This window comes from Lichenostomus cassidix, chromosome Z, assembly GCF_008360975.1.
Source record: "Lichenostomus cassidix isolate B80296 chromosome Z, HeHo_3.0, whole genome shotgun sequence".
Classification (NCBI taxonomy): Eukaryota; Metazoa; Chordata; class Aves; order Passeriformes; family Meliphagidae; genus Lichenostomus; species Lichenostomus cassidix.
In genome coordinates this window covers 52372687-52399867 of record NC_139511.1, presented here as the reverse complement: position 1 = coordinate 52399867, position 27181 = coordinate 52372687, and the positions used below count along the sequence as shown (strand labels likewise).

The window sequence follows — 27181 nt, the reverse complement described above, 5'->3', positions numbered from 1 at the left end:
GTGGTTTGCCTAGACCTTGTTCACCAAAAAGACTGTTTAAGTTCATTACTCTGTGACCAGACTTTGGAGCATGTTTTTCTTTGTTGGTGTCAATGGGAGCAGAATCAAAGTTTCATATGTGAAAAACTGAAGACTAGTGTTGCATGTTTAATTTTCTTTAAGCAACTTATTTCAGGAGTTTGATTAATCTCAAAATGTTGTGACACACGTCACAATGATGTGGCTGTCATTAGGTTGCTTTGTCTGCTTTTCAGGGACTTTTGACTCTCTGTTCTATGCTTCTGGGTCACTGCAGAGTTTCTACCAGTGTTGTAATTTTTTGTGTGCATTAGCAAATCTTTATCTCACAGTCAACTAGCAGGGACATTGTGACAGAGGACTTAGTGCAGTTAGATTAGAGGATTTTTATTATCTAAAATTAGCAGCTTGCTCGGCATTTTAACATGCAAAGAAGTTAAGTATAGTTAGCAAAGTTTGTAGCGCTATTTATTATTAAGGTTGCTCAATGCTTCCCATTTTTAGTTACTTACAGCTTTGAAAATACTAACAGGAGTAGGCTAAGATTTTATTCAGGAAAGTTTATTTCAAAGGAACATAACCATTCCATAACCTGGGACAAAGACACTAGAAAAGGGACCAGAGTGTGCAGAGACTCAGATTTCCGAGGAATAGAAAGGAATGAGTTGAAAGTGGATGAGAAGTAAGCACTCATACGTAAAACACAAGAATATGACAGGAACAATGGGGAGTTAATCTGTCGGGGATTGGAGGGAGAGAAGAAAAACTAGAGAAGAACAATTTATGTTCATTGAGGAAATTTTCTCTAAATCCTAACAAAGCTAAGATTCCTATACTGCACCACTCTTTACAGCTGCTTGTAATATCCTATCCTTGAAAAATGTATTTCGTTCTTGTGCTGCAGAATTGCAGTGGTTGCATTTACACAATCAGCTCCTACTTATCTGAGGTAAAGAGGGATTTGGGCACCCTGTGAAATGTGAAATCTCTGATCATGTAGGCCCAGCTAAGAGCACCAAAATCAATGGGCTGCACAGTCAGTGCTGCAAAACTCTGCCAAGTGCAGAGGCCTTTCAGTCCAGGTGCAGGGCTGTACCTGTAGTAGCAGGGCAGCTTCCCCTGTACTGTCTTGCTCCTGGGGTTACCCTGCTATCAGCTCAGCAGCCTTCAGCTGAAGCTAAAAGTCTTCATTGTGTTTGGTCTGCCACCACTCACAATCATGCAGTGATCTCCTCACTGTTGTCCTTTGCTTTTGGCTGCAGTGAATGCTACAGGCAGACTTAAACTGGCTAAAAATTCTCCTAGAGATGTACTTGAAGACATAGTGAGCTTTCATGGTCCTAAAGCTTACACCCATGAATAACTAAGAGTTGCTTAATTGAATTAGCTCCAGCAACAGCTAACTCTTCTGTAGTTGCAGTTTACAAGCACTCATCTTTCCTGCATCCACTGCAGTGATAGAAGTTTGTGCTGAATCGGAAGATTTGTGCTGAACTGCACTGTACTGACTGTAGTTGGCAGAATTATTTCATGTACTCAATTGTTCGATGTTTCTCTTTTATTTAGTTAAAAAGTAAATAATGGATGAGATACTATATCAAAGTAGTATCATTGATATTAGGGATTCATTCTTCTTACAAATATGCATTAGAATTGAGTGACTACTTTTTTTTTTGTTTGTTTTTGGTGAGCTCCTTGCCCATTTTAACTAAAGACGTGGAATTGAGGTTGCAAAGTTGATGACCAGCAATTTAAGTTGGTTTTAGCTTCATTATTCTGCATGAGTGTCTGTGGTTTAGTTGCTGCTTATTAATGTAAACTTGATTTGGGACAGACTTACTGCTTATTCAAGGATCTTTGTGTTGTGCTCATGGGAGCATTTCACAAACAACTAAGAACTAATTTTCATATCTTCCTTAGACAGAAAGATATTGTGACAATTTTTTTAAATCATGGAACTATCATAGAGGTATTAAAAAAAGTTTTAAATAATTTGATGTTAATGATTACTTGTCATTAAACATCTTAGTGTCAAAACAGAGGCACCTGTAATTTAGCATTATATGGTATTGTTTGATCATATGCAGACTGAATAGCACCATGCAGCACAGCAAAGTGTGTGTCCAGTTTTCCAGTTCAGGTACCGTGTAGGAGCACATCTCACTCATTTTTACCTATGTATGTTAATATAGCAAGCATTTTGATAGTTGGAATTATGTGCAAAATGTTTAAGTACAGAGACCTAATATAACTTCTGAGCATCTACCTTTGCTATCTGGTGTGGTTTCTTTAATGTAGGTTTCTGACAAGGTATTTCTTCTACAGTCCGATTCTTCATACACTTATTATGTGGAAACAGGACAGACTTTTGCTGAGGACTGGTAGCAGAACATTTCTACAGGTTTATTTTATTAGCAGAAGCATTGTGGAATCAGCTTTCCTTGTAACTGTAGTGTAGAACAGAGAAGGTAAATTAGGAGAGAAAAGGCAGTTATCAAACTTTGGTACAATTGCAAAAAAGTCTTCTATTTTTCTACCCAGTTCCTCTACATTGCCTGGTTTTCTGTGCAACAACATAAAAGTACTGCTGATATTTCAGATTTCTTAAAGCTATCTCTGTAGTATTGCCTCCTGATTTTGGTGCTGTTACTCTTTTCACTAGAATATTAATATGCAGAGTAGCTGCTAGAATGTCTCAGTATGGATTTCAAATCTGAGGCTGGTTTAGTCAAACCTCACTGGGAAAAAACAAGGTATACTATGACTAGAAAGTGTATTCAATGGACATCAGAAGTTTGAGAACTTTCTTTAGTATTAATTGTTTAAGAATGTTAATTTCAGTGGGAAAGATTGTTAAATTATGAATTTTAGAGATACAGCTTTCTGGCAAGCATTGCAAGTGCTGTACAATACCAATGACATTCTGCTGCTGGCAGTGGAGCAGTAGAAATGTCTGTTGATACAGTATGTAACCTTTGAAAATAAGACACAACAGAACAAATTTTTTAAAAAGAAGGAAAAAAATTAAAACACTTTGGGGTCTGTGTTAGTGGTATGTGTTAGTACTGATTTTAAAAAACAAAATGTATAAGACTTGGTACTGCAGGACTTTTTCCTGTTTTCAAGATATGGCATTATACATGCTGGTGGCATAGGAAAATACCTCAGCGACTGGATCCTTGAGGGAGAACCTCCATTTGACCTGATAGAAGTAGATCCAAACCGGTATGGAAAGTGGACCTCTACAGAATACACAGCAGCCAAAGCAAGAGAATCTTACGGCTTTAATAATATTGGTAAGAATGTATTTTTTAAAATATATTTATGTCCTGCAGATGGATTCCAGCAAAGCTTGTACCTAGATTTCTCTGTTTGTAGATGTGTTTCCTGTCTTGGATGATCTTAGTATGCCATAGCTTTTGGTAATTTTTGGTTTTGGTTTTTTCTCTCTCTAGTTGGTTACCCTAAAGAAGAAAGATTTGCTGGAAGACCAACAGAGAGGACCAGTGGCCTGTATGATTTGCTAAAGTCAAAATGTTCAATGGGCTTTCATGCAGGATGGGAGCAACCTCATTGGTTCTACAAACCTGGAGATGAGACTGGATACAAGTAAATGAAAGATCACTTTTTTTTTTCCCTCCCCTGAAAAATTGTCATGATAGCAAGAGCCAGGCAATTTAAATTTAATGGGAGGCATGCATTTATCATTCATTTCAGCTACAGATATCTGTTCGATTGATCTTCCTTACTTGCTTTTTCCGTAGTTTAGAATACATTTTATTCTGATCATGCAGAAATTTCAAAACACTCATCAAGGTATCTTGTAACTGTTCTAGGCTTGAGATACCAGGAAGCAACCTAACTCAAGGAAGAGCTTGGAAAACAACCTTTTCATTATAGATGTGTGGTTTTCTCCATCTCTTACCATTTGATCAGAAGAACAGTATAAAGTTTTCATGAAAAAGCTCATTCCTCTCTGTATAAGTATCTGGAGAGGAGAAGCCCAATCTTCTTTTCTTTTTTCTCCTTCTTTGTGCCTGCCCACCTAGTTACCTGCCTGCATCAGGGAGTTTCCAGCAAATAAATATTTTCTATGGAGATATTGGAGTCTAATCTAAATGAGGCCCCTGAAGGAATACAGACACACTTTGCTGTTCAGAAATAAAGCCTTTGACACCTTAAACTTAAAGAAAAGATTATCATCAAAGTGTGCTGTAAACTTACTCATGATACATGACTACTTATCCTAATACTTGAACAGTTCACATGTTGTTATACAAAGTGTCTGATATAATATCAACCCATATCTTTCTGTGTTGTTAAGGATTTTAATTATTAAACTGTGTTAGACTAAGGAAAATATTGGGAAAGCTACCTACAATTAGGAAAGTCTGTCTCTTTTGGATGATTATTAAACTGAAAAAACTGAAGACTACATTTTGTTGAAAAAAGCACAAAATTTCTAAACTGTGTTTTATGTGCCTAAATGCTCTGTTTCAGACCCAGTTTTCGGCGCACAAATTGGTTTGACCCTGTGGGTCGTGAGTACAAACAAGTTATGGAAAAAGTTGGTGTGATTGACCTGTCACCATTTGGCAAGTTTAAAGTAAAAGGCACAGATTCTGTTAAGCTGCTTGATCACCTATTTGCAAATGTTGTTCCAAAGGTAAATGGGACAGTGGTAACTGTTGTTATGTAGGACTTAGACATGCTCTGTTTCAGATATGGAAAATGAAGTATTGTTGGCCCGCGGCAAAGTATAATATTATTCCTGTGTTTCTCAGATACCAGATACTCAGATCCTTTGGAGAAGTTTCTGTATCAGATGTATTGCACTCAGTTAAGAGCACTCAACTGTTTATTCTAGAGTAGCCCCGCACAGAAGTACCTTTTGTTAGAGATCATTGAGTTAGAATGGATGAGGTTGGAAGGGACCTCTGGATATCATCTTGTCCAACCCCCTCTTGGACAAGCATCACCTGGAGCTTGTTGCCTAGGGATTTGTAATAATCCTAGTAATAATATAATACTTTATAGTAAATAAGTGTTTCCTGATGTTCAGACAGCCTCCTGTGTTTCAAATATTTTTCTACCAAGTGCAAATGAATCTTGCCTGGAATTTTTTTGCAGTAGAATAGCTTGGCAGCTGCCTGCCTAAAATTGTGCTGTACAGTGGCAGCTTGAGCAGCAGAGCAGAACAGTGGAAGGGATTCTTTCCTGACCATAGTTGGATGGATTCCAAAGGGAGCGGCTTTGTTGTTTTTTTTAAAATGCGACCCATACTTGTTTTCCGCCACTTCATACTGACTCTGTTTTACAGCTGGCTGCGTGGTGCAGGCAGGGTTGCAAATATTCAGGAGATTCCACTTTCAGCTCCCATGTATCCTTTCTTCACAAATTTAGCTGTCCACAGGTCCTCAAGAGTATGATCCTATGCTTGAAAATGGCATACTGTGACAAACTAACCCAAGTTTCTTATCCTTGGTCTTCAAGTTTTGCAAGAGCTCCATGAGCCCTTCTTTCTTCCTGCTTTGTCAAGCACTCTAATGTAGTGTCTTTAGCTTTAGAGATACACCTTCAGCAAGCAGATTGTTCCTTTCTGAAGTGAACTGCAGTTGCAGGATGACTTGGGGTTTGTCATTTCAGCACAGAATTTCATTAAGTATTTGCAGTAGGTGATGGTTTTCATTGCTTCAGACACTAAAGCGCAGGGAAACGGTAAGTATGCTGAGACTATAGTTTTGAAGGTAGATAAGCTCTTCTGAAAGGTTAAAGTCAACTGAATGGGAAGGCACAAGATTGATATCCTGGGAGAAAGAAGAACTTGAATTGTCATGTAGTCATGTTTTTTACTGTATTAATTTTGTGATAACAATAGGAATTGAAAGTTTGTCTTCGGTCTAGCTTGGGGAAGAGGCAGAATAACTGAGTCATCAGTGTGTAGGGATAACACTTGCTGAATATATTTATGTGGTACAGGGAAATCAAGATTAAACAGAAAATTACGGGGGAAAGTTAGGTTGCAAAGCAGAACATACAGTTTATGCATTCACTTAAAAATCCAGTATTCACAACAGTTGTTATTTAAGCTGCCTGATTTTTTGTACCATTCATGCTTGTCTCCATCATGAGATAATCCAGTGGAGTTACCAGAGATATATTTGTATTGCAGCTGGGTTGAGTGTGACCAGCATCAGGTCCTGAAAATTCAACTATATGCCTGTAATACACCAGTAACTATGGCATAATTAATTAATGTAGTAAGACCTGCAAAATAACCTTAATATCTGAAATATTTTTCCTTTCTCTGTTCATTGTATGGAATCTGGACACTGACTGGGTAATTGGCAAGGTTCTGTGAAAGCAGAATGAAATAAGAGAGATCAAATTCTGCCTCTGAAACCACGCCAGCACAACCACTATGGCACGTTTATATTTTTATTTCCATGGATGACATATGTATGCATATGTATGTGTTTTGTGGGCACTGCTAAGTAACTGTTACTTGAAATTTTGTCTCTAGGGATTGAGTTTCTGTACTGAACCTGGATCAAATGTGCAGAGATATAGATTCATAGTCACCAACTACAAAAAATAGAGAAGCATACATAAATCAGGGCCACAAAAGCATAGCCAGCTCAGTATTTCTCTCTTTATAGTAAGGGGAAAAGTATATGTTATTCTTTTGTGACCTGAAAGCCTTATTCACAGGATTGAAAAAGAATATTCATGTCAATAACATGGAGAATTTTTTATTTAGGTGGTAAGAGAACAAACTAAAGTTGAATGAATTTGCATTGAAAATGCATACTGAAAACAAATGTAGCTTAAGAATGCCTTGTGTAATGCATAACTGAGAAATATTTATAAAGGCCTTGATTTATCTTATTTTAAAAATTTCCATTTTTTCTGCAAAGGAAAAAGTGAACTTTCTACTCTAAAGCTTAAGATTGGCCAATTGTGTATCTCTCCACCCCTATTACGGCATGGCAGAGAAAACACAAAAAAATTGTTTTCTCAAATGAAGACAATTAACTATATATTTCATGACATTTAAACATTCAAAGGTCTTATTTTGCATTCTTAATAATGACAAATTTTACTCTGTAGGTGGGTTCCACAAATATAAGCCATATGTTAACACCAAGAGGAAAAGTTTATGCTGAGCTAACTGTCTCTCAACTGTATCCTGGAGAATTCATGCTTGTAACTGGGTCAGGATCAGAACTCCATGATCTGAGGTTAGTGTATTTTTATGCAGTAAGTACATAGTGGTATACATTCATGTGAGTATAGAAACATTTTTACTAAGTTCCAAATTCTCAATTATTACTCAACAAATTTTTCACAAAGTTCACAATAATTCTATTTATTTATTGATTTCAGTTTCTTAGAAACTTAGTTGACTTGAATTCTGAAGTATAAGCAGTTGGATATTGGATTATTGCTGATTTAAAAAGATGGAGAACTTGCTGACAGTTATGTAATATACTTTATTGGAGGTAGTTCTTGTTTTGTTGTTCAACCTGTTTGTCTTTGGCATTGTATGATGTAACACAGCACGGCTGTTCCTTTCTAGTGTGTTCTCTTACGCAAAAAAGAAAATTGGCTCTAAGCAGTGGTGACCCCAGAGGCACTGACCTGGCCCATACAGATAGGCAGTGCAGTCTTCGTGATACTGGGGTAATGTCTTCTGCTTTGGGCTCTGGGGTCACAAAGTGAAATAACAGAAAGAGAGAGAGAAAGAAAGGGAGAGAGAAAGAGAGAGAGACAAAGAAAGAGAGAGAAAGAGAGGGAGAGAGAAAGGGAGAGACAGAGAAGGAAGGAAGGAAGGAAGGAAGGAAGGAAGGAAGGAAGGAAGGAAGGAAGGAAGGAAGGAAGGAAGGAAGGAAGGAAGGAAGGAAGGAATGAAGGAAGGAAGGAAGGAAGGAAGGAAGGAAGGAAGGAAGGAAGGAAGGAAGGAAGGAAGGAAGGAAGGAAGGAAGGAAGGAAGGAAGGAAGGAAAAGATTAAAAGCAGTTGCAGGGTGAGTTTGCCAAATTACTTTTCATAGATAAGCATTGGAATTGACATTTCTAGTGCTCTTCTTACTGGAGGTTGCTGGCAAATCAGATAATCAAAATGAATCAACCCATAAAAGACTGAAATTCGCTATCCTAACAGGCAAAGAATAATGTACTGTTTCATAACAGTCTCACAGGAATCAGTAGGAGCATTGCCACATTCAGGAGCCAAATGGCAGAGCCAGATCTAATGTATTTAATTCTGCAGATTTTCTGCAGTTCTGTGCCTGAGATCTTACAACACTGCTAACAATGTAGTACTCCATGAGATTTTTGAATATACCCATTTTATTTATTTTCTGAGTGTCCTGAAAGATAATTTGCAGCTGTTGTTTTTGATTAAATCTAAACTGAACTTCCTGCCAATACTTTGAATGCAGTATTCAGGAAGGAACAAACCTGCTTGTACATTTCCGTTGTCACAGAAATTTATTTAGCGATGTCTTATGTTCATTGTGTTTATTCCTTACTCTTTTTGTATGTTGACATTTATTAACACATTCAGGATCCAAAACCAAATCTATTGTTATTGTAGGAGATAATTTCTTTCTCTTACCTTGAAAATACTGTTCTACCCATTTAAATTCTGTTCTTTCCTGGCTGTATCTCAGATGCTTGTGCTCCTATACCAGTGTCTCACCAGAAAACTCTGTGATATTTGTCTACCTAATGTAGCAGATTTTTTGGTTTTGAGAGTGTGGGACTGGGAGCTGCTGGGAAAATGAGCATTAATAAAAAATAACTCCTATTCATATCTTATTAAAGTCAGTTATTTTTCAAAACAAGTGTAACATTGGTGTTGTGTTCTATGTGCAGATGGATAGAAGAGAAAGTAACAAGAGGTGGATACAAAGTTGAAATAGAAAACATGACAGATGAAATGGGAGTACTTAGTGTAGCAGGTCCATATGCTCGACAAGTCCTCCAGAAGTTGACAAATGAGGATCTAAGTGACAGTTCATTTAAATTTCTCCAGTGTAGACATCTGAAACTTTCCAATATTGCTGTTACTGCCATTAGGATATCTTACACAGGTAAGCAATAGAAAGAACATACACTTTAGGAAACAAACACTGAATAAAATAATAAATTCACTAAAATTATGTTGAAAAATAAGTCTCATCATGTGTTCATAAGAAGTAGGTTTGCTACATTTTACATATAAGTGTGGGAGGAATCACAGTACATTGATTTTCAAATGTGATATGGTCAGGGTCTGTGCTGAGTTTTTCTCTAGAAATACCCTATAGTGTAAATATTTATTTTGCAGAACAAAAGGCCAGTTCTGATAACCTCTTTGGTATTTGCTGCAAAACCAACGTCAAGAATTGGTTTTAGATTACCGTATATTAGTGTTTGTAATGTACATTGAAAATGTAATGTTGTAGTGCTTAGTATTTGGCTTTCCCAGTTACTTTTTTGTTAAATTTCTTTTTACATCCATTTTGAGTGTAATAGACTGAACTCAGAGCATTCTGAAGCAGCTGAAATCCTTGTAATTTATATTCTCTTTCTGTTGTGCTAAATATGATATGATAACACTCATTTCTATTTACACTCAGTTACATTTGCTGTTCACTTGTCAAGTCATCGTCTGCTTATAATGTCCTTATTTATCATTGTGACTTCGTTACATGACCTTTTCTTATCAGTGTGATTTTTTTTTCTTTTTACCCACAGTTTTCAGTTAACGGTTTAAATTAGAATAATAGTACCACTGCTTGAGATGTAGAGCACAAATCCTCTGGTGGTTCTTGCTGGGAATTAGACTTGCTATATGATAGCATTGACCCCAGAGTGCGAATTAATACTTACAGCATCAATCCTCACTTTTGACCAAGGATAGGAGTGTATTTATTAGGATAATTTCATTGACCTGCTGAAAATATTAATCTTGTTTGTGTAACAGGTGAATTGGGCTGGGAGCTCTACCATAGAAAAGAAGATTCTGTACGTCTTTACAGCGCAATCATGGAGGCTGGCCAAAAAGAGGGAATTGATGACTTTGGAACATATGCTCTAAATACTTTAAGGCTGGAAAAGGGTTTCCGAGCCTGGGGAGCAGAGGTCAGGAAATACAAATTCTTTATGGAGGTCTTTTTTTTTTTTGGAGGGGGGGATAGTGCTGTGTTGGTAGGGGTTTTATAATTTTATTTTTTTATTTTGTTATGACTGTGCAGCTTTTAGTCATAGTTAACACAGCTGTTATTTGTACAAGTTTGTCAGTTTAGCATGAAAAGAAAATTTTCTCGAGCAGGAGAAGCTGCTATAATTCTTACTGGTCATTTTCTAGATAAAAACAACTGGTATACTCATTGCACTGCTGGCACAGAAACACATATTTTGATTCATGGATGGTTTTCTCTCTTGTGTATAACAAAATTATGAGGGCTTTGCTGAGCTCTAGTGTTTTAAAATCAAAGGTTTGGCTGACAGGTTCTCAAAATATTTTATTTCTGTAATAACTATGTCATGAGAAGCCAATTATTTTTCCTTCATAATGTATTTGGAACTTTTTCTTTTCCCATTACCTTTTTCCTGCAGAATTTGCTCACTGATAATGAAGAACTACTCAGAGGGCCTAGAGAATTTGGGGAAAATCAGCATAATTTAATTTTACCTGAATTTTTTCCTTATTCCTAATTCCTTTGGAAATGAAAGAGCTCAAGAGGGTGAAATGGTAGGAATTTAGGGGTCCTTTGGTTGGTCACGTTGGTCACGATAATTATTTTCATTCTTTCTTCAAGTGCTGACTAACAAATTATCCCCCTTACACCTAATGGGAATGTGGTGACTGAAATTGGCTTTGTGCTTTGTTTCCCTCTTCAGCTAAGCCACTCTGCTGTGTTGCAAATGGTATGCATACCTCAGTTATTCAGTCTTCTGAGATTCCATTCTGCTTTGATGAAAAATCCCATTTCTTACTGAAATGTGTTTACTTTGCATATGGAAACTTAGATGACTGATTTGCATATCTATATGTTAGCTGTGATAGTAGATACACTGTTTAAATCCAATATTGGAAGCTCGCAGTGTGTTCAGACAGAAGTTGCACGTACACACTGTGGAAGACTTTGACACGGGAGAAAATAGAAGGATGTATAGAATGAATAAATAAACCCCCAATTCAAAAAGTTGTGATGGTCCATCATGTATGGATGGTGAATTTATATTTTTTAACAGATGAATTGTGACACTAACCCCTTGGAAGCTGGACTGGATTATTTTGTAAAGCTAAACAAGGTATGTATTATTATTTTCAAAATGTTCTGTTAAGTCCAAGATTATTCTTTAAGATTATTCTTTAAGTCCAATATTATTCTTATTATTCTTTATTTGAACATGAAAAATGCCCTCAGCTGGAAAATAAGATAGATTCAGTAAATGCATGACACAATTGTGATTACAAAAATAATTACTTTATTAGTACCAGCTTGTTTAAAAAATCTTTTCACATGTTTCCTGCTAGGAAAATTGTACATTTGATCAGGAAGTTGCAAATGCTAAATGTTGTCTACGTGAAAAAAACCGCTTTGTGATTTATTTTTCGAGAGAAATTTTTGTCATGTACTTTTGTAAACATACATATATACAAGTTGAGCAAACTTGTTCATATTGTGAAAATAGTCTACTTTGTTTATTTTTATTAAAGCAGATATCTCTAGGATTTTTTTCCCTGGCTACCACTCTGGTACAACAATTACTATAAAAATTATATTTTTAGAACTGCTAGGGACAACTGACAACTGACATAAGTTAAATATAAGTTAAATTAGTATATTGGTTAAAAGAACAGTTGTTCATGGAATTTCTGATAAGGTCCTCTGCTCCTAACTTGTCCCCAGCTGATTTGAAGGTTAGAGAATAGAACTAGTTGAATTTAACTGTGCAGTAAAAAAGAAAAGATGATATTCTGTCTCCTTTAATCATCAACCTCACTTTTTTTGTATTAATGTTTTAGCAATTCAAATTCTGTTTCAGTCTAATAGATACATAAAATTGCCTGCAATTCTCTTTTCTGGTCCAAATGAATCACAAACCAAATGTCTAAACTCTGTCAAATAGAGGAGCTTTCCATGAAATCTGGTGAAATCATGTCCTGTGCAGATCTAAAGCCATCTGCTGCTATCAGTCCATCAACTCAAGCAGCAGTTGGCTGCACAGTGGATCTGAAGTTTCTTATGTGAAAAATCTGGTCCTGGAGATTTCAAATGAGGTGTCCTTAATGATAGGCTATTTCTGACTCAGTCTTTTGATTCAATTTTTAATTTAAAAATATTAAAATATATGAGGGAGATCAAGAAGAAAAAATGTTTACAGAACATTTCATCTTGGCAATGATGTAATGTGGTACAGCAACAAAGTTATTATTTATGCTTCCTTTATACCTGAAATTATAATAAATCATAAAATAAATGGTCCTTGATATTTTTGGTATATTATGTTGAGGCACTGTAGAACTGATAAGAAGAATCTCAAACTTTAACATTACACTCCAAATAAAAAGCAAATCTTAAACTTTACATGGGAAATAACTGTGTAAGCATGTTAAACTTAAAAGGCTGCTTTTGTATTTATGAGACTATTTCAGCAACCATAACAGGACAAGCCCAGGAAGGTGTTTTTCCTCTCCAGCTCCATGTAGTGGAGTTACAGCTCTCTCCACTGGGTAGTTTAATTTTGCCTTAATCAGAGTAAGTGACAGAATTTTATAGATTAGAATTAAGTTGCATTTACAAATCAAGGCCTTTCCACCTTGAGAAGAGATTGGCAGGATTGCAGGGAAATACAATTTTAAAAATGTTGCTATTACTTGTTTTTCTTCCTATTTCTTTTTGATACATCTCTTTGTTATCTTTTTTTCCTTCCTTTTCCTTAGTGTAAGTAGGAAAGCAGCCATAAGCAGGGGAGGCTGTTGCTTGCCAAGACGCCCATGCAGATCCTATGAAGGCATTAATGTGCAAGAAGCATTTGATTCTTTAGTTGCTCTGCACACTCCGGTGCATGGTTGAAATGCAGAGTTGCAGCACTTCGCCAGAGCAGATACTCATGTTGTAGACAAATGGGCATAACTGAATCTCCCACAGAAATGCAGGGTGTCAGCCTGAAACATTTGCCAGTTTTGTTGAACTAACGTGAAAACGGAAATAATCAATGTTTTTTTATTGACTCAAATGAGGGCGGTTTGAGTGACTGTATGTTGACACTTCAGAGGTACCTGAGCTAATTCAGCTATTGGAAGCACTCTAAACACTGTAGCATGAAATGCAGTGTGAGATTATTTACTCTGCTTCTTGGCAGTTTGAGTCCCAGTTCCATGCCTGTGGTTTTGTTGTATGTTTGGCATAGCACAGACCTAACCCTTCTTTATAGTCTGCCATGACTGAACACAAGCAAAATACTCTTTTTTTACCTGTTTCTGTTGTTATGGAAACTTTCCCCTCAAAAAAGGATAAAGATATAAAAACTACAAGCAACAGATACTTAAATACTTCTTTTTGACATTTTGGTCCGTTCTGTTCCTCACAAGGATTGTTCCTTTAAACATGTGTCCCCAGCTGGGGAAAAGGCTGATTTCTGTGTAAATTAGAACCAAAAGGCACTGTTAAGTTAATTACTAGAGTGCTTCTTAGAGTGCAACAAGCAGCTGAAATAGCTCACAAAACTGTTGTGAAAAGACTTGCACACAAGTGAATCTCTAGTGGTATGTCATGGAAAATGGAAACATTTTCTAAACAGATTAAAACATCAGGAGCCAGATGCCAGTGAAAGTAATATGATCAAAAAGAATTTTAATTTCTACAACAGGACATTCAAATATCTGGGTAATATATATGAAGAGATGTAAAGTCCCCTTAAAATTCTGGTGATCTCTTTGTTTAGAAAGTTTATTATGTACATCATGTACAAATGGACTAGTAATTTCTTTGTGATGAATGACAGGAAAATTCTTAAAAGCTTAAGCTGACTTTTTTTTCTTTTTCCCTCACAGGGTATTAAATTATAACATGGCAATCAGTAAACCCATTTCCTCAGGTTTCTGTGCCAATTTTCATTTTGTCCATAAGTCTGAGGAGATAGCATTGTTCTAGGTGGTTTCCTCCAAACTCTGCTTGATAATCCCTTTTTCACTAATGTTAGTGTTAATGCTTCCTTGCAAAGATGAGGACTGCTATTAAACTAAAGTGGAGGGACACTAACAGGATTTATAACTTTAAAATCCTTAAAACTAATTTATAAGATTTATAACTTAGTGTATAAAATAACTTCCATAACTTCGCCCCAAAATTCTGTCCAGTTTAGTGATGGGATATTTCTTTTTATACCTGTTGTCTTTCTTTTGGATGTTTAAGTACATTTAGTAAGGTAGATAAATTGTTAGATAGCCTCATTTCATTAATAAGCACTCTGCTATTAAATATTCAACAGAGTCCTAATGTTAATCTCTGTGCTAGGAAATACACAGAATATCTGTAAGGAAGAAAATTTGGAATTCTTTTTAGTCCACATGCAAGAATACTGTTCTGCACATTTGCACTTTCTCAGGTTTTTGAGTGCTCAAAATGTAGTATATCACCTCTGTATGCTTAAAATAGCCTTATTTTTCTCCTGACTGTAATGGACCAGAAATCCCTGTGAAACTTGACATTAGAGTGAAAAAACTCCATACCAGCTCACGGAAATGAACTCTTTGAGAAGGATTTTCTTGTGAATCCGGTAGTGACAGCATTCCTCAAAGCTGCGGGTCCGCAGTTGGCTGTTCGTGGAGTTGTCCTTGTGTTGCTGCAACCAGGACTGCCATCTTCTGGTCACACTCGCTGCAGCAACAGAGCCTTGGGAACACCGCGCCTTGGGAAGGGAGTGCAGCGCTTGATGGAAACCCTCTGGAACTCCGCTCTAGTGTGCTCTTACAGGCCAGCATACGACTGCTTTACTCATATTTCGTCTGTTTTCACTAGGAGAAACTACTGTTTTCTGAGTTTGTTTGCCTCAGCCCCCTTCATTTACTGGGGCAGGTTTTTTGTTCTCAATTCCTAACTTCCTTCCAGATTTTTCTATATCCAGAATCTCTTATTTTTTCTTAGATCACTTCTACTATTCTACCAGCTTTTGTTTCTTTCCTTTTTTTTTCTTTTGAGTAGCAAACAAAAACCTTTTCCTTTGGTTCTTTTTCCTTTCCTTGTCTGCTTATCACTAATTGCATTTCATGTCCTCCAATCCTGCTCAGTGACTGCCTGAATGTCCTTGTCAAAGTGCACCTCTCAGAAGCCACAAGTACTACTTCTTTTTCTTAATTTGACATTTGGTGGTTTTTACTATTTGCGCCTATTAGACAGAGGGCATTTAAATGTTTTGGAATGTTTTATAGATAGCAGTTTTGTCATGGCCATCAGCTTCACACAGATAAGTGAATGACAAGATACAGTCCTTGAGTATTGACCTAACCTCCAACATAACAAAACATAAGATGTTATCTCTCAGAAAAACTCAGAGGAGCAGTTCTAAGGATATGCCTCCACCCTTTTGTTCCTTTGGCAGCAGGCTTAGACTTACAGTTTCATGCCCTCCTCTTTCTAGTCACCTGTTTCCGGCCTGCTCATTCTGCCAAAAGTGCCCCTCAGTTGCTTCCGTCCAACTCATGTTTCCAAGGCCTTGGTATGAAACAGCCTGAGCTTCAAGAATTCCTACACCTCCCCCTGACTGCTGTTCTCTGTCCTTGATTCACTTCTCCCGCTTGCATCCCTTTTGTTCTGAGAGGAATGACTACAATAATGCTCACTGACCCAACTCCATAACCTGGAACAAGGTTGTGTTTCATGCGAGCTCTGCTTGACACAAGAAAGGGCAGAGGAGGAAGAAAGAGCAGAGGCTTTACTGAAGAAGGGCTAAGGAGCCTGGGCATAGGAGAAAGGATGGAGTGATGGATGGGAAATTTGAGATGGGGTGTGGTGCTTCCCCCTGCTGTCTCAAGTCCCCATTTATTATGCCTATAACATATTAATTGAGTGTACTTTTCCACCTAAGTCCTGCCCCATTCAAGTTGAGATTTAAGAGTGGAACCATATTGTATCATAACTTCGTTGGGTGTCCAGAGGTTTAGAAAATAGAGGACTTATTCCATAAATTTATACTGGTTAGGAAACACATTAGAAAGAAGCTGCACAGATTTTGTGATCTGTATAAAATGCACATCTAGGTGACTCCGTGTGCGTTTATTGGGTGAGGAAAAGGAATAAACACCCACTAAGACAAGGTTTTTGAGCCAGTATAATTCGGTAATTCAGTAGTTGTTCGTATCATATCAATTTCCTACAGCTGACTGCATCCAAGAAGGGTTTAAGTAGATTGAATGAAAGATGCATTGGTGCAGGTCCCATAAATAAAGATTCGCCATCTCCCTTAGAAAACTGTTTTGTGTGGTGTAAGCTGTAGCTTTCATTTGCTACAGAAAAAAGAAACTTGTCAAATATTTGCTCCCTAAGAAGAAAAATTGTCTTCATTTATCAGGCTGTTGAGGCAGATATCATTAGGAGTGTTACCCTGAAATAATTCAAGAGCATCTAGCTAAGAAAAAATTCAAAATACTGTATAGAGGTTGTCCCCAATGTGTTGTAACATTATGGTTATAGCAGATCACAGCAGCTGTTGGTGCTGCCTCACTCAGTTGAGTGACTTTGTGTTCATAATTTGGCTCTATGCCCACATCCTAAGTGGTATACTGAATAAATTATAACAGTTCCTTATTGAGAGAGTTCTGTGTCTTTGCTGCAAGTTATTGTTGAACAACTATAACATATTTCTTTTTGGGTACTTTGACTTTATTCTGATAAACTGCACAGTCTAAAAAACAACAACAAAAAAGTTTTTGAAAGGTTTATAGATAATTCCTATTCCTTTGCTTCCCGTAAACTGGAAAAGGTTTTTACAGACAATTAGAATTAGGATTGGGGTGCCATTGAAAGCCAGGTACATTTGAAACACAGTAAGTTAAACTCTTCAAGTTATCTCACTGTGCATGAAAAATCTCCCCATTGGTTATTGTCTCCTAAACTCTTTTTTAAAAACAGCGGGTTGATCTTGGGCCATCAAACACATTGTAACTAACACAAAGTAAAAGCTTGGTAAGAAGGGTAAGGCAAATATATATACACAGTATGTTAATAGATGAAATAATCAGTGGTATCCTTTTAGCTATGCACTATTTTAAAAATTTAACTGATTTGTCTTTGTGATACAATTTTTCATTTTAATCTGTGTGTTATCTAACACACGAGTGAAAAGGAATAGCCCATCTTTTTATCTGGTGAACTACACTCAAATGAAACTAAGAAGTAGATATTTTCTTTATGTTTGGTGTCTAAGAAGTTTTTTTATTTTATGTGAAAACCATTACATCTGTCAAAGCTTAATGCTTTAGGAATTCATGCCAAGATAAGGGAAAGTCTGCTGTATTTTAAGCTCAGCTTTTTAGGGCTGTCTTTACTTTAAACAGTATAAACATTTTATGTTGTTTCTAATGTAAAGTATTTTTTTTAATTAACTCCGACAGTGAATTGTTTAGCATTTTCATTTGTTTCTCTTCTTTTTCTTCTGTTGGATTTTTTAATATTCATTTATTGGATTATAGTGGTTTGAGTAGGATTTTTTTTGCATTATCTTTTGTATGACAAGATAAAACAAATAGAAGCAATATGCAAACTGACTGTTTTTTTCCTAGAAAGAGGAAGCATTTGTTACCAATAATAGCCAGACTGAGGTTGAATGTGACAGTTTCCAAATCCTGTTTTGATTGAAGTGAATAACTCCATGCACATACACTTTAAAATCAAAAGTCAATAATGGTGGAAATACATTAGTGTACAATTAACTTGGGTACCCAAGAATTGTGAAAGGAGTAAACTGAATTAGTTGGATTCCTGTACTTAGAACTTAAGAAGGAGCTTTAAATGTTTAAAAAGGAATATAGACACCCTATTTTTGCAGTTGTGCATTATATATACATATATTTTCATGTATACATTTTAATGCATGTTTCTATAGTGTTCAAGTATGTATGCATGTATGTATTTATGAATGCGTTTATGTATCTACATACATGTGTAGATAAAGACATTCTTGCAGTGTGTGTGTGTATATATATATATATATATATACACACACACAAACACGTGTGAGGTGCCTATTTTGCTGAGTTTGAATTTTAGGTTTCATCCTGGTTGTTTTTCCAAGCCATCATTCTAAAAAGACCAGAGTATACTTAACTTGCTTTTCTTCAATGAACAGAAAATAGCAAAGAACAAGTCGTTTACATGAAATCCCCCATGTGCGTCTTCAGTTAGCATAATAGCTATGCAATGGTTAGTTCCAGGAGGTGAAAAGGTTCGCCCAATTAGAATTACTTGGAAAGAATTAAATTTTGTATCTGTAACCAACAGGCAAAAAATTATCCACACTTAGATTGTGAAGCCTGATAGCTGTGTGCTCAAGTGGTTTCCATACCTAGGGCATACAACATTGTATTTGAATACTTGTGTTTAGTTCCACAGTTATGTTCCATGTGACCAAATAACTGATATTACATTAGCATGAATAGGAAGGAATTGATGCAGGGCTAAGTATCCCTGTAGAATATTTACTTCTTGGTATTTCTCTTTGTTATGCAAAGTGTTTTAGTCTGTGAGTTATGCTATTGTATAGCGTCTTATTTGCATTTCTAATTGTAGATATTTCCTACAGTTGCAGGTACTATGTAGTAGAAAAGTGAGAGGAAACTATGAGAAGCTGGTTGTTGTCTGGTGTGAGATCTTTGCTTTATATTTTGCAGCAGCATTTTGACATTATATTCTAAAATGAATCCTCACAGTCTTTTTTCTGATCTGAGCTGTATTTCATGCTTTCTTTCCCCAAAGGGTGCCATCTCTGATCCTTACATGCAGTATATGCTTTATCCTCAGTTGAATCACCTTGATTTTCAGACTTTTATTGCTCCATAACTGGGTTATAAGCTGTTTTTCACAACTGCTTACAGAGCCTAGCTTTTCATAGTGCAATAAATCTTCTCTGCTTTAATAATTTCTTCTGAGCCTACATATAGACTTATGTGAACCCGAAGAACTACAAGAGCATGTGAACTAACTGTATGTCTATTCCAACTATGTGTTGCTTGTAATTCTGACAGTGCAATAATTCTCCACTGAAATTAAAGAACATTACCTGAAACAGTGTTTTGAAGCCTTCAACAGTATTTCATTTCTTTTCTCTTAAACACTCATCAAATGAATATAATTATTGCTTCAGACCTAAGATCAACTGCCTTAAAATGGCTTTCACAGCTAGTGAAGCAAAGGCTGGAAAGCTGGAGGACTGTAACTGATATTATATTTCTGCCCATGGAGCAGGCTGATGTGTATCTGGCATTTTAGTTGAATATAATTCTTTTGTTCTGTCAGATCTATGCCATAGGAGAAAAAATGGACATCATGAAGAATTTCTTCATGGAAAGGGTTGTTAAACATTGCAGGGGACTGTCCAGGGAGGTTGGTGGAGTCACCATCCCTGAAGATGTTCAAGAAACCACTGGACATAACACTTCATACTTTGCTGTAGTTGACAAGGCAGTGATTGGTCAAAGGTAGCGCTCAGTGATCTCAGAGGTCCTTTGCAACCTAAATGATTCTGTGATAGAATCAGGCTGCTGGAATCAGCTCAGTGTGATCATTCACAGTAAATGCTGACCTGTGTACCCCTGAGGGTTCAGAGACTTGCCAGTGACTGCCCCCATACTTGTCACACATTTGTGCAGTCTGCTTCTGGAAATATGAGAATCTGCTTATACCTTTCTAAGTAAGCTGAAAAAGGGAACTCCAGAAAGTAGTAGTTTCTTTACAAAACATGCTGCATTATCCTATAAAATGGTAAATATGGAAAAAAACATACCTACCGTAAAACAAAAATATGGAGTAAACTGCCAGCTGTGCAGCCTGGCAGAGACACCAAAGTGGAATACTGACTGTCATAAGGTGGTGATGGCATCAAAAGGAAGTGTGTTGATGGAACGAGGCCCAGATTTTAGGATTGGGTTGTTGGAATTCACTTCTTGTCCTAGACACTGTACATTCTTATGGCTTACAACCTTAACTGGGCAGGTAGTTTTGTAACGTGTCACTATGTCTGTGTTTCTACTACGTTGGAATTACTGATATTAAAGGCTGAGATCTAGGAAAAGGAATTTATGGAATAAAATTACCAAGATATAATATGCCAGTATAAAAATACCAAGATACAAGATACTTTGGCAGATACTATCTGCCAAAGATTTGATTTCATCCACATTTCATGAAAAATATTTAAATTGCAGGAAAACACATAAAGATGAATCTAAATGTTCATATCTCTAAACATTTTGGAGAGCCCAAATAAACATATATCATCATTGTCTTGTATTTTTTCAGGCAGCAGACTTTACAGGAAAACAAGCACTGCAGCAGATTAAAGAAAAGGGGCTCAAACGGCGGCTGGTATATCTTACCCTGGAAACAGATAACGTTGATCCAGAGGGAAATGAAAGTGTGTGGCATAATGGCAAGGTAAGGACTATAGTTCATGATACAGAAAAATCAGTCTTAATTCTCCGTGAACAGACACTTTGTGTTTCAAGTGTGAATGCATTATTTCTATTTTACTGGCACGGAACAATTTGAAGCTATGGCAAACTTTACTTCAAGCAACAAGTAAAGACTAACTAAATACCTACAGAGAAAAAGTGAAATGCTCTCAAGTCACTGAAACTAGGGTTGGAACAGACTAAAGTATTGTCATCCATTCACTTCTTCTGGAGTTCACAATTTTCCTATTTGGGCCTCCACACTTCAGCACAGCTTATGTGTTGAATTTTTAAATTGTTAAAGATAATAAACCAATAGTTAAATTGTTGACGATAATAAACATATGCATGCATATTGTATATGTTCCAGTGAAAACATCCCTGAACAGAATAAGAATAGACTATTTTTTCAAGGATCAAAAACTTCCCTGTTTTAGGTAATGTTACTCTCTGTTGAGAATATTATGATCTGCATAACACGCTTGAAACTTGCTTGATGTCTGAAGTGTATAACCCAAAATCGGAGATGTCTTGTTGTTTGGGTTGTTGCTTGATGTTTTTTTTTCAGAAAATCTCTCTTCATCTTGAAAATAAATACAATTTGTTTTGGTTTTTTTTAGGTTATTGGCAATACAACATCTGGATGTTTCAGTTATGGAGCTCAACAGAGTCTAGCTTTTGCATATGTTCCTATGGAACTCAGCAAAGTTGGACAGAAATTGGAAGTTGAACTTTTAGGTAAAAATTATCCAGCAACCATTATACAAGAGCCACTGGTGCTGACTGAACCAACAAGAGTGCGCCTTCAGAGAAAGGGTGGAAGTCCCAAAATATAAACACAGAGGAGGATACAGCAAATTTTGCAGTAGGAAATAGTACCATTATTAAGCATAAAATCAGGAGAATTAAACTACTCAGATTTGCTAATTACTAAATGCAAGATCTTCATTGCCATACAATGAAGTGAGAAATTCAGCCTTGTTACTTCCTACTTCCTTGTATGCACTGTTCACATTAGAGAGCTGAGCAGAGTTGATTAACACTGTTCTGCTCTCCAGTAGTACTTGTGAGCAGAAAGTGGCAGGGAATTAGTACCTCACTGATGCACCTTGCTCCCACATTGGATGGCAGATCTGCATTAATCCATATGAGAAAGGTGCTCTGCATACTGTCCAACAGCAAATTCCTCCCCATCCTTGACACTCACAGTTCCTCCTTTGCCTGCCCTTGGGGTAAAGCAGCTTATCCTTGCTTCTTTACAACGTGAATAGCAAACTTAGCATAAAATCATGTCACTAGTTCTACACAGAAGGCTTCATAAGGAATTCAAAGACATCCCATCAACCGTTAAAATAATAAAGGCATTATTAAAGGCAAACTGAACTCCTGACATTTTTTCCCTGTATGTCAGCCTGGTAGAGATTCTAACAGAAGACCAAAATCTAGTTCTTCTCAATGAAACAGTTACAAGAAGCCTGTTCTTCACTATTTTACATAAATCATCTGGCAGACTACATGTAATATTCTACAACAAACAGTATGTTATTGTTCAATTTCTGAGAAAAGCTTAAATTACAGATTTACTGTGTTAAATCTGTAATGCTAGGCTGGCACAAAGATGGTCAGTTTTTCCTTACTGTTAATTATAGATTGAAGCAACACTAAGAGCCATATATTATTACACAGAAATATTAAAAATGAAAAAATCTAATTAAATTCACAGCAAAGGAGCTTTATTGAGTGTTAAATATCCAATAACCCAAGTAAACAGGATTGGGATAGTCTGTATGATGGGAACACACTAAATTAATAAAACATTCTTCTAAATTCAATACTATGCTCCACAATTCTTTTGAATAACAACGTTAACATTTCCAACTTAGTAAGGTTCTCCTTTAGGCTATAGGTAAATGTTTTTGAAGTATGTGTGAATCATGTCCAAAATGTACTTTTTTAAGTGAGTTGGTGCCTCTAAATTTTCAGCAAAGAAGCAAATGTGTAAATAGTATATGCCAGGAGAAACACAATTTGAGTAATGAACACTCCCTCTTGATAAAGTAAGCTGACATTACATTGTGCTGTTCTGAATGTCTTTTACAAAGGAGGTCAACATTAAATATACTAGCTTTGCCAGGTTTGCCTGTAGTACTATCTTGAGTGAAAAAAATCATTCAGAAATTATTCTCTGATAAAGTTTTATAAGTGATTCAGTTCTATTTTGCTGAACTATCAGAATGTATTTTTTTCTAAAGATAACATTATTTGTAATGAGACACTTAACCACTGGGAGCATTTAAGAAATCTAAAGTATAACACAATGCTATATTGTTTTATTTAGACTATGGAGGAAAAGAGCAATTCTTAGGAACACAGTTTTGAATTTCAGTATTTCCCAAGATTGTGCAAATTCACTAGGCACCACATTGTGGAGTGTAGTGTAACAGTTACTCTGAGACAGATTCACATACACTTTACTAATTAGCTCTGCTATGCCAAAACTGTACCAACAATGCCTCCATATCCCAGTCTGACAGAATCAGGTTTGTAACTCCTTTTCTGACTCAGAAGAAAGATTAATATATCAGCCAGATCAATCTGACTGCAGAAGGGACAGGCTTTCTGCAGCCTGAGCAAAAGGTAATCAACAGTAGTTATAATTCCTACAGTCAAGTGAACTCAGACACTGCATCCTCCATGAGCTTGTACTGCATTTCCAGCTGTAACCTCCCCTAATTTCTCTGTGTAGCTGATGCAGACCTCTCTCATTTTAAAATGTGGTATTATACAGGCCCAGACACTGATTTATTTCTGAGTTTCTCACTGACAGCTCTTGTTACCCAAGTCTCACCAAGATCAAGCATTGGCCACTTAGTGGAAACTGTAATGAGGAGTGGCTGAGGTCACAGCTTCATCGTGGGGGGCAGACTCTGATCTCTGTGGTGACCAGTGACAGGACCCAGGAGAAAGGCCTGAAGCTGAACTGGGGCAGGTTCAGGTTGGATGTTAGGAAAAGATCCTTTACCACAGGGTTTTTGAGCACTAGAGCAGGTTCCTCAGGGCAATGGTCATGGCACCAAACCTGTCAGAGTTCAAGGAGTGTTTGGACAATGCTTTCAGGCACACAGTGTGATTCTTGGGGTTGTCCTGTGCAAGGCCTGGAGCTTGACTCAGTGAGCTTTATGGGTCCTTTGCAACTCAGCATATTGCATGATTCCAAGTGTCATTTAACTTCAAGATTTAAATAAGCTAACAATGTGTTACGATATTTCTGGGACAAGGCAATACAGAGTTTATTTCCTGCAGCCAACTTACAAGAATGAAATAACTTCCTGTTCATCACTGACCACATGTAAGGCAAATGGAGTATCTTGTTGCTCTCTCTTACTTCTTAAGAATGCCTGTGAATTCTCTTTAACAATGAATTCAGGAGCAGAAACACCAGAAGTAGTTTTAAGCAAAGATAGCTGAGAATTAGAAGCATGGTAGCTGTGACAGCCATGTTTGAAAGTGCTTCCTTGTTGACCTGGCTTCTTTTTTACTGCTCTGATACCTAAGTCAGCTTACTGAGTATTCATCAGAAAAGCTCAACATTGCATTCTGCACAGCATGGAAAAATGAAACAGCATCAAGAAGTTTAAAAATTGTGCCCACATAGAGGTTCACACACATAAGTCAATTTTTCGAGGTTATTTTAAAAAAATGTACATAAGCCTGAAGAAATGAGGTGGGAGATGTATTCAGCAGCTATCATAGTTTCCTGTCACCTCTTCTTTTCATTACAGATTGAGTTATGGTGTTGCCTAAACTTGTGCCAAGACACAGTGAGAGGAAGTGAATAGGATCAAGAATGTTTAAGTAGTACATCCGAGTTGAAGAGGCTTCTAACCAATCAAACAGAAATACCAGTGTAGAAAGACTTCTCTGGAGTCTTTCTTAACCTCATTAGCTAACACAGGAGACACATCTGCAATGAGGTGAAAAAATGACAGTTGGTCCTCTAGGAAATTTTCTGAAATACTCAAATGGGGATATGCAAAAAGCAGTTTTCTCAGACACATTTTTTTCTCATTTTCCTGTATTTTTCCATCTCCAGAGAGTTTTTTTCCCACCAGAGTAGATTGTTCTATTACATTTGAATTTTTGTTTGAAGTTTCCATGTGCTTTGGCAAAAAGTGTCCAGTTCATGCTTTGTATGGCATCTTAAATCCACACAGATACTGTAATCTTGTGTTTTACTCTAATGACTTCTTTAATCACTGGTCCCAAAACAACATCCAAATTATTCAACCCCAAATTCAGAAAAGATAAACTGAAATAGAAGAGACTGAACATAGAACATTACATAGATTTATTCTTTTGATTCAAGAGAATGCTGTCTGAGAGAATAGTTTTTTCTGATTTGGATTCCAATTCTCTCAACTAGTAATAAAATAAATAAAACCAAAATACCTAGAAAATATGTCAGGCAGCAATATCCAGACTGTGACTCTGCAGAGTCTGCAGTATATATTTAAGATAGTTCAATTTAATGTTTTAACTCTGGTCAGGCAACCAGGTTATCCATTTCTAGGGGAGTAGGGTGACCAATACATAACTCTGGAGATTGCTCTACAAGGAAATAGGAATTCAGCTACACTTGAACACCAGGATAGCTTTGGAAATATGAAAGGTGAATAGAAATTATGAATTTTGTTGCAAAATTTCCAGTTTCACTGTGCAGATTTTCAAAGTACTTATTCTGAGAGAATAAAAAGGATTTCTGTGGGAATGTGCTAACATTTGAATGAAACTTTACCTGTAAAGACATGAAAGAAATTAGAAAAATAAATAGTTCAGTGAGACATTTGAGATTTGTCATGGGATCTGAACTAGGAAAAAGATAAAGCAGAACTTTGCAGATTTGGAACAGTATGAATCACATTTCCAGATATACTACTCATAGTCACATAACAGCTTGTCAGTGATCCTGGGAGTTACTTCACAGAAAACTGACTATAGGACAGTAGCTTTTTTCTCATTGTAGGAAAAAAGCTAACATCGCTCATCATAGCTGTTGTATCCAAACCAGAAGGGAAATCTGTGGGATTAAAAAAAAAAAACAAAACAACCTGGGAGCTTCATAGGCTTATCCACTAGACTTCATTCATATATAAGCAGGAACTTGCTTTCTACAGAGACTTGTCACGAAATAGTCAAGGGTCTAGTATACTCAATATTGGGCTTTCTAACCAAGAAAAACAATGTGGACTGTTTCACCTGTTACCAAATGGCTATACAAATTTGGAAATACACATTTTTACCATTCCAGCTAAATAGAAAGCATATGGTTATTTGTTCTTCCACTGGACACTGAAATTTTTCTGTGTTCCATGGATGAACAAAATTGACCAGAACTGACAGCTATTTCAGTCCTTTCACTGTGTTAGATTTCACACCAAGATTATAACTAAGGTAGTGTCTGTTTCCAATATTGCTTTAGACGATTAAAAGGTTTGAAGAAACAGCCCAGATGACATTGCTGCTATTTCTGCTTCTGTGTTACTTCACTTCCTTCCTACCCTGTAACAGTCGCAAGCACCATCTTACAGCCAGACCTCGATCTAGGCTTGTCATCTGAATGGACAAAATGGAGAGAAAAAAGCAGTGGGTTGCTTATGATTTTGCAGGGGGTTGGAGGCTGAAGGGGGAGAGAAGACACACGGGTGTCTCTCTCTTGTGTGTGTGTGTGTGTGTGTATGTGTGTGTGTGTATGTGTGTTTGTGTGTGTGTGTGTATGTGTGTCTGTGTGTATGTGTGTGTGTGTGTATGTGTGTGTATGTGTGTTTGTGTGTGTGTGTGTATGTGTGTATGTGTGTGTCTGTGTGTATGTGTGTATGTGTGTGTGTGTGTATGTGTGTGTGTGTATGTGTGTTTGTGTGTGTGTGTGTATGTGTGTATGTGTCTGTATGTGTGTGTGTGTATGTGTGTGTATGTGTGTTTGTGTGTGTGTGTGTGTGCATGTGTGTGTCTGTGTGTATGTGTGTATGTGTGTATGTGTGTGTCTGTGTATGTGTGTATGAATGTGTATGTGTATGTATGTGTATCTATGTGTGTGTATGTGTGTGTACGTGTATGTGTATGTATGTGTGCGTGTGTGTTTATGTGTGTGTGTTAATGTGTATTTATGTGTATGTGTATGCATGTGTGTGTGTGTTTATGTGTGTATGTGGGTGTATGTGTGTGTGCATGTGTGTGTGTATGTGTGTGTTTGTGTGTGTGCACTAGCACCTGATACTGACAGGAGAGTTTGTCCAACATGAATAATCGTCGTCTCACTTAGCTTAGCTGCATCTTCGGTGATGGTGACAACTTGTTTTTCCCAGGCTGTCCCGCGCATTGGCCAGCAGCGAGGCCATGTGTGTGCTGCAGCTGCCTCAGTGTGCTTACACATTCTGCTTGCGGAATAACCTCAGTGGGCAGCATTAAAGATGGATGAGCTGCTGCGAAGGCAAAAGTTA

The 27181-nt window shown here is 36.9% G+C and overlaps 1 protein-coding gene across 1 annotated transcript in view; it reads left to right on the top strand.

Annotated features, from left to right (window-relative positions):
- Window positions 1-22516, top strand: part of DMGDH (dimethylglycine dehydrogenase) — a 42371-nt gene extending 19855 nt beyond the window's left edge. The window contains exons 8-16 of the mRNA XM_085042996.1: window positions 3145-3314; window positions 3474-3627; window positions 4519-4684; window positions 7129-7259; window positions 8897-9114; window positions 9990-10147; window positions 11264-11323; window positions 20533-20667; window positions 21305-22516. Coding sequence (XP_084899122.1) covers window positions 3145-3314; window positions 3474-3627; window positions 4519-4684; window positions 7129-7259; window positions 8897-9114; window positions 9990-10147; window positions 11264-11323; window positions 20533-20667; window positions 21305-21520 — 1408 coding nt within the window. The 3' untranslated portion in view covers window positions 21521-22516. The remainder of the gene's footprint in view (window positions 1-3144; window positions 3315-3473; window positions 3628-4518; window positions 4685-7128; window positions 7260-8896; window positions 9115-9989; window positions 10148-11263; window positions 11324-20532; window positions 20668-21304) is intronic.
- The last annotated feature ends 4665 nt before the right edge of the window (window positions 22517-27181 follow it).